Source organism: Pungitius pungitius, chromosome 3 (genome assembly GCF_949316345.1).
Source record: "Pungitius pungitius chromosome 3, fPunPun2.1, whole genome shotgun sequence".
Taxonomy (NCBI): domain Eukaryota; kingdom Metazoa; phylum Chordata; class Actinopteri; order Perciformes; family Gasterosteidae; genus Pungitius; species Pungitius pungitius.
The window spans coordinates 21,572,846-21,585,871 of NC_084902.1; the positions used below are offsets into that span (position 1 = coordinate 21,572,846).

Below are 13,026 nucleotides of genomic sequence, written 5' to 3' on the forward strand. Positions count from 1 at the left end.
ACTTATTGTACGTCGCTTTGGATAAAAGCGTCAGCTAAATGACATGTAATGTAATGCTCTGTGCCTTTGCTCTCTTCTATTTGCTTGACTAAGCCCATGGCGATAGCTCCATTACGGCTCAACATGTTACTGCCACGAGGCCCCTTGATCATGTTTACTTTAAACCTGAACATTTGCTTTTCCACCTCGTTGTAGCTGTGAAGTAACCTTTGCTGTTCACTCTACCTCCTGGGCTGCCTAATTTGGTTATGGCAGTTTTCAGTTGTGGCTTATTTCTCAGCAGGTTAAAATCATTTTCTGAAATGACACTTAAATCTACTCCTGTGGCAATTTTAGATTCAATTTGAATATCTTGCAGCGGCAGTTTTACCATTCATGCCTTGTTTGAGTCGTCCATGTCTGTAATTTCCCCATAGGAAGTGAACGCGTCTTTTGTCTCCTCCCTCGTAGGGTGCCGTGACCTGCCAAATGTCCCAGCTTCTTACATTTGTGGCATTCAGCGTCACATGCAGCACATCTTCTTTAGCATGTACTCTGCCACATCTAGAACATTTGTGTCCCTTATTGTAAACACCTTGTTTTCCTCTTATCTCTTTTGTTTGCTAGTGTTTCTGTTTTTGATTACTGTCACCTTGCGCACACGGCTTGTAAGCTACTTGAATTACTTGAGAACAGTTAGCATTAGCTCTCTGCTGCCTAATGTGCCCTTTTACTTGCTCTGAATGCCTAACTAGCGCTACAGCTTTATAGAGCGTCAAGACGGGTATGAGCTGTAGCTTCGCTGATTTGATCTATTATGATTATATCACTTTAATCTAATATCCCTAAGAATAACCTGTCACAGATATTTTCATCTTTCACGTTTGCAAATGCAGAGGTATCAGCTAGCTCATACAGGCTTCTCCAAGGTTTCTCCGTGCTTTTGTGTGCGTTGATGAAAACGTCCTCTTTTGTGAATCGTATTCACCTTGGGTACCAAATAACTGTTCAGTTTCGCCATTACAGTCTCATAGTCATCTTCATCTTCCTCATCCTAAACGTGAACGTTTTTGTTACGTTCCCACCTAAGTTGGAACTTGTTGGAGGTGGGGAACGTAAACGCCTGGGCTGGCACACCCTGTGTAACCAGTGGTGGACAGTGAAGTAGTGTGGGGGGGGGTGCAGCTGACACAAATCAAGAGGCATGACACCCCGAAACTCATGTTTGGTCCTCGTGGGAAATTTAGTAATTAAGACAGAAAAAATCAAAAAAGTACACACACAACCAAGGAAGGGAGAAGGGGATTGTTGGGACTGGGGTCAAAGTAATGAAATAAACAAAAGGTCCCTTCTGTTCTACACACTTTTCCCTGCCTAACATAATCTATCCCTAACCAGCTTACCTCTCTTTGGCCAAAACTACAGGGGTGACCCCCCACCCAGCTACCATAGTGTGCGTAACAAAGATTTACCTACGTGATGGAAATGTACACCCATGGGCAGAACTACCTTCCCCTTCTCCAGAACTCAGGTAGAGCACAACGGGGTCTCAACCGACAGGATTCAAAACAATATTTGACAAGCCATACAAGGCCTCTCTCTCTCCTTTCTTTTTTTTCTCTGCAACAACCAGGCTGGTTTATATAGGCCACCAGCTCGTTAGCCGATTACTCCCCAGGTCTTCCCCAGCCACGCCTCCTCGCCAACAGCCAACCAGCACTGCACACCTGTGAATCGTGAAAAAAACACTCACCCCACTCACACAGTTAAAGGCACAGAGCAAAACATGGGAACATGTAACAGTTTTGGCTTCCTTTCCCAACGAGTATAGAAGCATACAGAGCTGTACTTCTCCGTGCTCTTTATTGAGCTTCGTCGCTATCCTGAAGCGATGAAACTGTTGGCACCACTCCGGCCATTCATCCGGGCGCGAGAAGTCAGAGAAGTTTTGGTGGGAATTTCACCTTCTGTCACCATGTCCTGTTATGGGTTCATTACGTTTTCAGGCGGTAATATCTTTAGCTGACTTTATTGTATTAGTCGACATTAACATAACACTGGGACTACGCAGGTTCGTACAACTCCAAGTGCCGACCGACAACGGTACACGCCCCGCTCACATATCACAAACCCCTGATCACTCCGCATATCCATAAGGTAGTCCCATTACATTACACCGGTGAGGGCAATGAACTGATGATGTGGCAGGATCTGAAATGACAGGAGAGTTAGACAACATGCAGGTAAGATGAAAATAAACTATGATGTAATCAAATGTGGCGCGAAGTAAGCAAAATAATTACAACTGGTCGGGCGAGTAAAGCTTTGCGAAAATTCGCTTAGCTTTTGGTGTGAATGCAGCATTAGAGCACAGCGTTCCGTCAAGCAGCAGGAGCGCCCCCCGTCTACCGGAACATCGCCCATGATTCCACCAGTCTGGCTCGCTTTTATGTGGCTTCCTACATCAAATTAATTTGACACCCCTGCTTTAACCAGTAGAGAAGTGTAGGGACATGGTCATCAAGCAAAATCAGCTTTATGTCTGCTTATCAACAAGATACATTTTATTTTTCAGACTTATATATCTGATCTTACACTTGTAACTCTCCCTGTCATATTTGAAAGCAATTAATCATTTTGTACCTTTACAGTTTTTATATGGACTTCTCAATAGTTGGGCAGAACATTTAAGCATTACCAAGATAATGAAAATCTTCTCTTTTGTATCTGCTGTCTTCTTCAAAGATTGAAACCATGACTTCAGACATCTACTGAAATCAGTTGTACATTGTCACGAACCAAAGCTCCTCTTCCCCAGAATATGGAGGCCTGAAGACCGGGATCCCAAATCCCCCTCTGTTTACGGCTGTGTTGGTTTGTGCCATTCGGGATCAGCCCATTGAGTGGGCATGGCCACTGCTCCCGACGCACCTGTGTCTCGTCACCCATCAAGAGGGCCTGTATATAAGCTCCTGACTCCTCAGAGCTCTTTGCGAAGTCTCGTGCATGTTATTATCACATTCTGAGCGTTTTCCTGATCTCCTGTTCTTGCCTCTCGTTGAAGACTCCTCGTTCCCGCCTGGCTGATCCCTGATGGTGCCTTTGCCCATCTATGCTCTCCTGGATTTCGACCATCTGCCTGTTTACTGGACACGACTACTCCTAACCTCTGTTTGCCTTTGTTCAATAAATCGATACAATTTCGAAGGGTAAGGTCAAGGCAGTGGTGAACTGGCCTGAGCCCCAGACCATTAAGGAACTTCAACGGTTTCTGGGCTTCGCAAACTTTTACAGGCGCTTCGTTCGCATTTTTAGTTCAGTTGCAGCACCCCTAACATCTCTGTTAAAGGGGTCCCCCAAGAGGCTCTGCTGGAATGAGGCTGCCGAACTGGCCTTCAGGAAGTTGAAGAGTATGTTCACCTCAGCGGCTGTCCTCAGGCACCCGGACCCGGATCTCCCCTTTGTTGTGGAGGTGGATGCATCAGAGGCAGGAGTGGGAGGAATCCTCTCCCAGTTCCATGGTAAGCCCGCAAAGTTACACCCGTGTACGTTGTTTTCTCGCAAATTGACCTCGGCAGAAAGGATTTACGATGTGGGAAATCGAGAACTCCTAGCGGTCAAACTGTCCGTCGAAGAATGTCTGCATTGGCTGGAAGGCACCAAGCACCCCTTTTTGGTGCTAGCGGACCACCGTAACCTAGAATACATTCAGTCTGCAAAACGGTTAAATCCACGCCAAGCTCGTTGGTCTTTGTTTTTCACCCGGTTTGATTTTACTCTGACCTATAGACCAGGTTCGAAGAATGGGAAGGCAGATGCACTCTCGGCTCCATGTCTCTGCTTCCTCTTAGAACACCCCGAGGCCGATCCTGCCAACTCAACACACTATCGCCCCCATCAGATGGGATGTTATCGTACAAATTCAACAGCCTTGCCAGGTGATCCTGCCCCCCAGGGGAGCCCCGGTGACAAGACCTATGTCCCCACAGCGGTTTGAGCCCAGCTTCTTCAGTGGATGCACTCGTGTCCCAGTTCAGGGCATCCAGGTATCCAAAGCACCCTTTCACTAGTCAGAGATCAATTTTGGTGGCCATCGGTGCAACAGGATGTCATGAACTACGTCAATTCGTGTGCTGTTTGTACACAAACAAGATCTCCCCGGAAACTACCCTCGGGTCTCCTGGAACCCCTCCCCATACCTAACAGGCCTTGGTCCCACATGGCTGTGGACTTTATTACTGACCTCCCCTGTTCTCAGGGTTTTACCACCATTTTGGTGGCGGTGGATAGGTTATCCAAGGCATGTCGTTTGATCCCTCTCTGCCTTGGAGACTGCGGAATCCCTATTCCACCATATTTTTCGGACCTTCGGCCTACCTGAGGAGATCAAGTCGGACAGAGGGGTCCAGTTTACCTTGAAGATATAGTCATCGTTTTTTAAACTGTTAAACGTGCAAGTGAACCTGTCATCTGGGTATCATCCGCAGAGCAATGGGCAAACAGAGAGGTTAAACCAGGAGATTGGCCGGTTCCTCCGCGCCTACTGCTTTCAGCAACAGGGGGAGTGGAGCAGGTTTCTGCCATGGGCAGAATATGCTCAGAACTCGCATAGGAGCACAAAGATCACGCCGTTCCAGTGCAAAAATCATCGGAAATCATGGCGGTGGATGACTGGTTTAGATGGTCTGGGACGCTGCTCACGTCCAACTACAATGGGCCGTTCGACGTCAGAAGGTGCCGATCGGCACAGATGCTTAGCGCCTCGGTTCCAACCCGGTCAGGAAGTATGGCTCTCCACGCGGAACATCCGTCTTCGCCTCCTGTCCAAAAAGCTAAGTCCTCGATTCATCGGCCCATTTAAAATGATCAAGCAGGTCAATGCGGTGTCATATTGATTACAGTTGCCCTCCCATTACAGGATCAATCCGACTTTCCATGTCTCCTTGCTCAAACCTGGCAGGGCGGCCAGTCGGGACCTAAGGTTCAGTTGGCGCCACCCCCACCGCTCCTGGATGATGGGGTGACATACGCAGTCAGGTCGCTGCTAAACTCTCGTCGTCTCCAGACTAGCCTCCAATACCTCGTAGGTCCTGGTGTCCAGCCTCAGACATTCACCCTGCCCTCATAGCGGACTTCCATCTGGCCCATCCCGAGTGTCCTGGCCCACGGCCACGTGGTAGGCCCCCCCGTAGAGTGGAAACATTCGGCTTCCGTAGCCACCTGTAGAGGGGAGGGTTCTGTCACAAACCAACGCTCCTCTTCCCCAGAATATTGATTCTTGAAGACCGGGATCCCAAATCTCCCTCTGTTTACGGCTGCGTTGGTTTGTGCCATTCGGGATCAGCCCATTGAGTGGGCACGGCCACTCCTCCCGACGCACCTGTGTCTCGTCACCCATCAAGAGGGCCTGTATATAAGCTCCTGTCTCTTCAGAGCTCCTTGCGAAGTCTCGTGCATGTTATCATCACATTCTGAGCGTTTTCCTGATCTACTGTTCTTGCCTCTCGTTGAAGACTCCTCGTTTGTCCCAGACCTCGTTGCCGCCTGGCTGATCCCTGATGGTGCCTTTGCCCATCTATGCTCTCCTGGATTTCGACCATCTGCCTGTTTACTGGACACGACCACGCCTGATCCCTGACGGTGCCTTTGCCCATCTACGCTCTCATGGATTTCGACCATCTGTCTGTTTACTGGACACGACTACGCCTAACCCCTGTTTGCCTTTGTTCAATAAATCTGCGCTCTGCACTTGGGTTTTCTCCTGTCTCTTGTGGTGCGTTACATACATGTTGAATCAATCTGTTGATCGATAATCCCAGTTGTAAAATCATGGAAGGAAACCTAATGACTGCTAAGAATCAATCAAGTAGTGAACGCATCCTCAGTGTAAACAAATGTTTTAAAATGGAATTATTGTGGACATGGCCTTGAGACTGAACTCGGAGAAAGAAATCTGCACTGCAAGAAATGTGCACTTAGTTACACTTAGTTTTTTTTAATTTTCTATACTTTCTGAATGATATTCTTCCATTATTTTCTATTGTCAGTTCAAGTTTATTGTAGTGTTTAAGTACTTGAGGTAATCAGTCTGTCTGAGGCAACCACTACATTGTTTTCTAATCAAGTTATTGCTTTTAAAACTAGTAAACACTACAAAACAAGAGACCCAATGTTCCTCTCATGAAATGAGTACCTCACATTTGAATTCTCAACAAATGTTTTTTTTTTTACCACAGTGAAATTAATAAAACTAAATTGCTGCACAGGTAGAAGTGTTTTCTCACATTCCTTCTGTCTCTTGTCTTTCCTTTCTCTATAGGTGACCAAGACCATCTTTGCCATCCTGCTGGCTTTCATCATCACATGGACACCATATAATGTTATGGTGTTAATCTCCACTTTCTGCCAGTCATGTGTCCCTGACACGGTGTGGGCTATTGGCTATTGGCTGTGTTATGTTAACTCTACTATCAACCCAGCTTGTTACGCACTGTGCAACGCCACATTCAAAAAGACATTCAAGAACCTGCTGCTGTGCCAGTATAAAAATATAGGGACAAGATGAAATGGAAGGAGTAGATTGGGGTGGATGGGGAAGTGGTAAAACATTGCAAGACCATGCGATGGAGGAAATATTGTGGAAAGCTGAAGAAGCTGGACAAGAGAAATTGATAAATGGGTCATTTTAAAGAAAAGGAATAACCTCAGGGGATGAGCAACTCTTTTTAGTCTTTAAATGAATGACGGTCATATAACAGCAGCTTAAGCCGAGGCATTCGGCTGGTTAAGATAAGCTCCAATTATTCATATTACCACTTCAATTATTGCACTCACACTCAATTATAACTTAGCATAATTCATAAAATGTAATAATGTATCAATGTTGTCTTCATGTTTGCCTCTTCTATGGATCCATTTAAATGCATGAAGTATTGCGATACTACCAATGAACATAAGGTAGGTCAGGAAGAAAACAAAATGTGCCTTTTGGTGGTCATTTTTATTTACAGTGGGGCAAAAAAGTATTTAGTCAGCCACCAATTGTGCAAGTTCCCCCACTTAAAAAGATGACAGATGCCTGTCATTTTCATCATAAGTAAACCTCAACTATGAGAGACAAAATGAGGAGAAAAAATCCAGAAGATCATATTGTCTGATTTTTTAAGAATTTATTTGCAAATTATGGTGGAAAATAAGTATTTGGTCAAAAACAAAAGTCCATATCAATACTTTGTTATATACCCTTTGTTGGCAATGACAGAGGTCAAACGTTTTCTATTAGTCTTCACCAGGTTCTCACACACAGTTGCTGGTATTTTGGCCCATTCGTCCATGCAGATCACTTCTAGAGCAGTGATGTTTTGGGGCTGTCGTTGGGCAACACGGACTTTCAACTCCCTCCAGAGATTTTCTATGGGGTTTAGATCTGGAGACTGGCTAGGCCACTCCAGGACCTTGAAATGCTTGTTACGAAGCCACTCCTTTTTTGCCCGGGCAGTGTGTTTAGGATCATTGTCATGCTGAAAGACCCAGCCACGTTTCATCTTCACTGCCCTTGCTGATGGAAGGAGGTTTTCACTCAAAATATCACGATACATGGCCCCATTCATTCTCTCCTTCACACGGATCAATCGTCCTGGTCCCTTTGCAGAAAAACAGCCCCAAAGCATGACGTTTCCACCCCCATGCTTCACAGTAGGTATGGTGTTCTTTGGATGCAACTCCGCATTCTTCTTCCTCCAAACACGACGAGTTGCGTTTTTACCAAAAAGTTCTACTTTGGTTTCATCTGACCATAGGACATTCTCCCAATCCTCCTCTGGATCATCCAAATGTTCTCTAGCAAACTTCAGACGGGCCTGGAGATGGACTGGTTTAAGCAGGGGGACACGTCTGGCACTGCAGGATTTGAGTCCCTGGTGGCGTAGTGTGTTACTGATTGTAGGCTTTGTTACCTTGGTCCCAGCTCTCAGCAGGTCATTCACTAGGTCCTCCCGTGTGGTTCTGGGATTCTTGCTCACCGTTCTTGTGATCATTTTGACCCCACGGGGTGAGATCTTGCGTGGAGCCCCAGATCGAGGGAGATTATCAGTGGTCTTGTAGGTCTTCCATTTTCTAATAATTGCTCCCACTGTTGATTTCTTCACACCTAACTGCTTACTGATTAGAGATTCAGTCTTCCCAGCCCAGGGCAGATCTACAACTTTGTTTCTGGTGTCCTTCGACAGCTCTTTGGTCTTGGCCATAGTTGAGTTTGGAGTGTGACTGTTTAAGGTTGTGGACAGGTGTCTTTTATACTGATAACGAGTTAAAACTGGTGCCATTAATACAGGTAACGAGTGGAGGACAGAGGAGCCTCTTAAAGAAGAAGTTACAGGTCTGTGAGAGCCAGAAATCTTGCTTGTTTGTAGGTGACCAAATACTTATTTTCCACCATCATTTGCAAATAAATTCTTAAAAAATCAGACAATATGATCTTCTGGATTTTTTCTCCTCATTTTGTCTCTCATAGTTGAGGTTTACTTATGATGAAAATGACAGGCATCTGTCATCTTTTTAAGTGGGAGAACTTGCACAATTGGTGGCTGACTAAATACTTTTTTGCCCCACTGTAAGTGTAGGGCAACTGCTGTTTTAGAAAACATCCAACTGGAGGTGATGTTTCTTTTAAATGTACCTATTTCAACTGCGATACCCCCAGACACCATAAAAGTGAATGATCATCAATATCAAACAGTAGATGAGATCCACATATAGAGCAGCAGAGAGATGACTGAGACCAAGCGAACAGTTGATGTGGTGTAGAGTTCTGAAGTAGCACACCACACAATGTTGCAGCCATGTTTACAGGCTACAACAGCAGCTAATTGTAGATGAGCTAATTATGCCTTTTCTCCAATGTTTTTAGATTATTCCAGTTCACAAACCACCCTTGATGCTAACCATCAATGTCTTGCTTTGAATGAATTTGATTTTATTACTAACGTGTAGAACAATAGAAGTTAGAAAAAACAGGAGCAAAGCTCTGTGTCTTATAGCAGGCTACTTTGCATTACTAACATCAAAACTAACAGTTTTTTGTAATAGATCATCAGTTCTAAATTCAATTTGAACAGTGCTATAGGTGCTAACAGCGAAAAGATCAGCAGACTGAGTTGTTCGTGTGTCACTTGTGACGACATCATTAGCTCTACAAGAGCAGTGGAATGTGACGACCATGAGGCAACCAGTAGAGCACCCTCACATGCTCTAAAAGACAAGCGACCCCTTGGGTACAAAGCAAGGAGAAGCTGCGATGTCACCGCACACAAACAAGGAGAGACTTCTTTCTCTACTTAGGTAGACGTTAGATGATAATATAATGAGGCCCTGAATCTTTTCATTTGAAAAGTATAGATTTTTTTTTAATTCGATTATTTATTTTCTGTAAATTAATGTTATTAAAAGCATCAGAAGCATCATGCTACTGCCAGTGTTTGGGTGCGTTCAAGTACTCCTTCGTTTAGGAAGATGACTCTGCTCTCACCAGTGTTCTGATTGGGACGGACATACTGGATATTTGGATGTCGTTTACTATTCTAGAAAAGCTTAAGAGTTTGGTGTACAGCAGTTGGTTTGTTTTTTCCCCAAACTAATGAGCCTCTCTTCTAGTAAGCATGTATCCATTCTTGTCATCAGAAGCATCTAAAGATAGCTTAGCGCTGTATGAAGAAATTATGTATCTCTTCTCTCATGGCAGGGCCAGCACGTCTCTAGCACTTTTGCCTCACAGCAAGAAGGTCCTGGGTTTGAAATAATCTCCTGTGTCTATGAGGGTTCTCTCCGGGTGCTCTGGCTTCCTCCCACAGTCCAAAGACTTTTGGTGGTTAGGTTCATTGGTGACTCTAAATTTCCCATAGGTGTGTGGATGTGAGCGTGAAATGGTTGTGTGTCTCTGTCTGCCCTGCGATTGACTGGAGACCTGTTTCAAGTTGTTGTCAACACATCTGAATACCATCTGAATACCGTAGTTTATTGTGATTGCGGGTTTTTTTTGGTGAACTTTTTTAAATGTTTTGAAAAAATATACATTTTATTTAAAAAAATTACCAGATTCTTTCCCAATTACATGCGCTTGTCCCTCTTCTCACTCATTTAGAAAACAGCCCTGGATATTCAAGTAAGTAAATTCTAAGCTTTTTTCTATAAATACACAACCCATTAATTATAATTATGAGTACTAATACTATATTGCATATATTGCTTCTGATCATTCCAAAAAGTACAAAGAGAGGTCCTTTTGTCCTTTTAAAGTAGAACTTTTACACATTTCCCAAGCGTTTTTTGTCGTATGCACCAACACTACCCCCCTGCCGGACGGCTATTTTGTTGTTTGAATGACCGCTTCACTCAACATGGTTTTCAAAAGGCAATCAATCTTATAAGTGATCTTAAACTGGACTGTAAGAGTGCTAAACATACATCAAACTCCTTCGCATCAGATGAAACTACTGGTAAAACTAAGCAATTCTCATGTCCTCAATAACATTATGCACCTAGACAGTAAAATATTAAGGGACTTGTATCATTTGGCTTGAAAATGACTTACTATCTTAGGGTTGGGGAATAGTTGTGGTCTTGGCCCAGAACAACAACATGAGGTTGTCGTGGTGGTCCACGGTTTGAGGCCAAATCCAAAAAAAAAAAATCTCTGGGTAGAGCTGTCTTCAGATTCCTGACTGCTGAGCAGAGGTGGTGAAGATGTGAAGGCCCCCAGGGAGCATGGAGAGCTTTGTTGTCGCGGTACATTGGCTCTAACATGATGATTGAGCTTACCTCAACTCGTATATTGAGAACTGATTGCCTCCCATATCTCAAAACAACGCTACATGATTGGTTTGCCATGGTTCATCTTTACGAGGAATTCTTGCTTATAGCTGGACTCAACATTTTCTGAGTATTTGTCACCTGGATTGCTTTTACTGCACCAAAACCGGAAAAATATTTTTTGATTTCATATAACTGGATGAATCAATATTCTTTTAATTTCAATGTACATTAAATGTGATATGTATCGTGAATATTGGAAATTATACGGAGGCTGAGACAGTTGTTGGATTTCTCTGCCTGGATGAACTTTTAGACAAGCCAAGATAGACAGAGAGGAGCCAGAACTCTAGCAGACAAAGTAAAAACGAGCAAACAATATCTCAGCTCAGTGGCAGCATAGAGAGGAGAACGTGATTCAATAAGCAGCCCGCTTTGATAGGAAGAACAGTTGAGAGACATGTACATACAGAGGTCACCTTACTTTTGACAGTTTAAAGAAAGACAAGGCAACACAACACAAGGAACACAAGGAAGCCATAACTTTGGTGAGGACAGTATTATGTGAGCTGACCTCACCCAAAGTTATCACATGTGGACGCTTTATCATAACCCTTTTTATACCTCTCAAAGGCAAAACCCCTTAGTTAAACACAGATTGGGTCTCAAACACTGGTCTCCTGGTTTAAAGTTCTGCTTATGTTTGACCCATCACACTGAGAGTCTTTTACAGAAATGGATGTTTTCGCCTGCTGTGTCTCATACAGACACTAAAGGAGGCCGTGTGCAACGCTTTCAGGTGCAGAGAGGCAGTAGAAAGCTTCGGTAATTTCATGGCCTTGAAATGTGGATGTGCTGGTGCCAAAAATAAATCCAAGTTGAAGTAAATTCATGATTCTGGATGCTTGTTTGCCATGTATTTCAAAAAAGTATGTAAACTGTCCTCTTAAAAATTGCAGTAGAAAGAACAGTAACAATAATACATCCCAGCAGCAGGAAAAAGTGAACTAGAAGTAAGCCTCACCACAAGATGGTAAACAATCTCTCTCCGATCCTTGTCAAAACAGGGAAGCTTTCATTGGCCCTGCTGCTGAAGCTTTCCCCATGACAGTTCACACAGTTGCTTGTCCTTGCCACATTGTTTATGCCACCTCATCTCAGAGAACCCCAGACTTAATTAAGTTGTTTAAAAATAATGTAGTCAGGGGGAGACTCCCAAAGGTAGTAAGATATTTTACATGGCTCAATGTCTCCATAGTCATGATCAACACTCTTCAGTGGAAGTTTTATCTCCTGATACTTGATTCTCTTCTGATTTTGAGGATTTCAAAAAGTTCAGAAAATACCTATCATGACTTAAAATCCTGTATTATATGGGATGAAAGGTCACAGGAAAAAACCTTCACTTGTCAAGAAAGCTCCATTCGGTAGTTTCTTGTGAAGCAGTCTAGATGTAAAGAGAAATGTATTGTACAATTCAAAGGTTGTGACACCTTACTCATTTTGAAAACAGCATCGTATATTCAATGTAAATTCTAAGTTAATTTCTGTAAATACAGTGAACACCCATTAATTATGATTATGGGTACAAATACTTTATTTCATACTGAATCATTTCGAAGAGTACAAACAGTGGTCCTTTTGTTCTTTCAAAGTTTATGAAATCTATTTACCTCCTAGTATACAGAGCATGAACCCATAGTGATCTAAAGACATTGTGAAATGTAGTTACTTTGTCAGAGTATTGCTTTTACAACTTCAGCTCAGTGGCATCATCTAAGTGACAAAAACATTTTCACTATGTGGAGGAAAAACTGATTTGTTCTTTTCTATGTCATAAAGAGTACATGTGTTTGATATTGATAGCTGGAAATATATATTATAAATGTCACACAGAAACATCCAAAAATAACGTTCATGGAATATTTCCTCTATGTTGATAACCATCTGTATATGTATGTGCTGTATATGCTTTAAACAGAGCCTGTCATTCACCCAGAACTGGGTTCCCAGCCGCACACGGGCTCTAACAGAATGACTCTTTAAAACGGTAAATCAATCCTAAATATATCAAGGGTTAGATTCTGGAAAAGGGCGTTTAAACAAGACTGAATCATTTGGGTTCTCATTTTGGTCTCTTGCAGGCAATCAAACAAATCCAGCAATATCACCATGCTGTTTACCTGTAAGCCACCAGTCGGCTGGCCAAGTGTTCCAGTGTCCGTATACACCCAAGGGGAA

At 43.5% G+C, this 13,026-nt stretch overlaps 1 protein-coding gene across 1 annotated transcript in view; it reads left to right on the forward strand.

The window, feature by feature from the left end:
* Positions 1 to 7,060, forward strand: part of chrm4a (cholinergic receptor, muscarinic 4a) — a 60,034-nt gene extending 52,974 nt beyond the window's left edge. Inside the window, exon 7 of the mRNA XM_037459113.2 lies at positions 6,299 to 7,060. Within this exon, the coding sequence (XP_037315010.1) occupies positions 6,299 to 6,544 (246 nt within the window). The 3' untranslated portion in view covers positions 6,545 to 7,060. The remainder of the gene's footprint in view (positions 1 to 6,298) is intronic.
* The last annotated feature ends 5,966 nt before the right edge of the window (positions 7,061 to 13,026 follow it).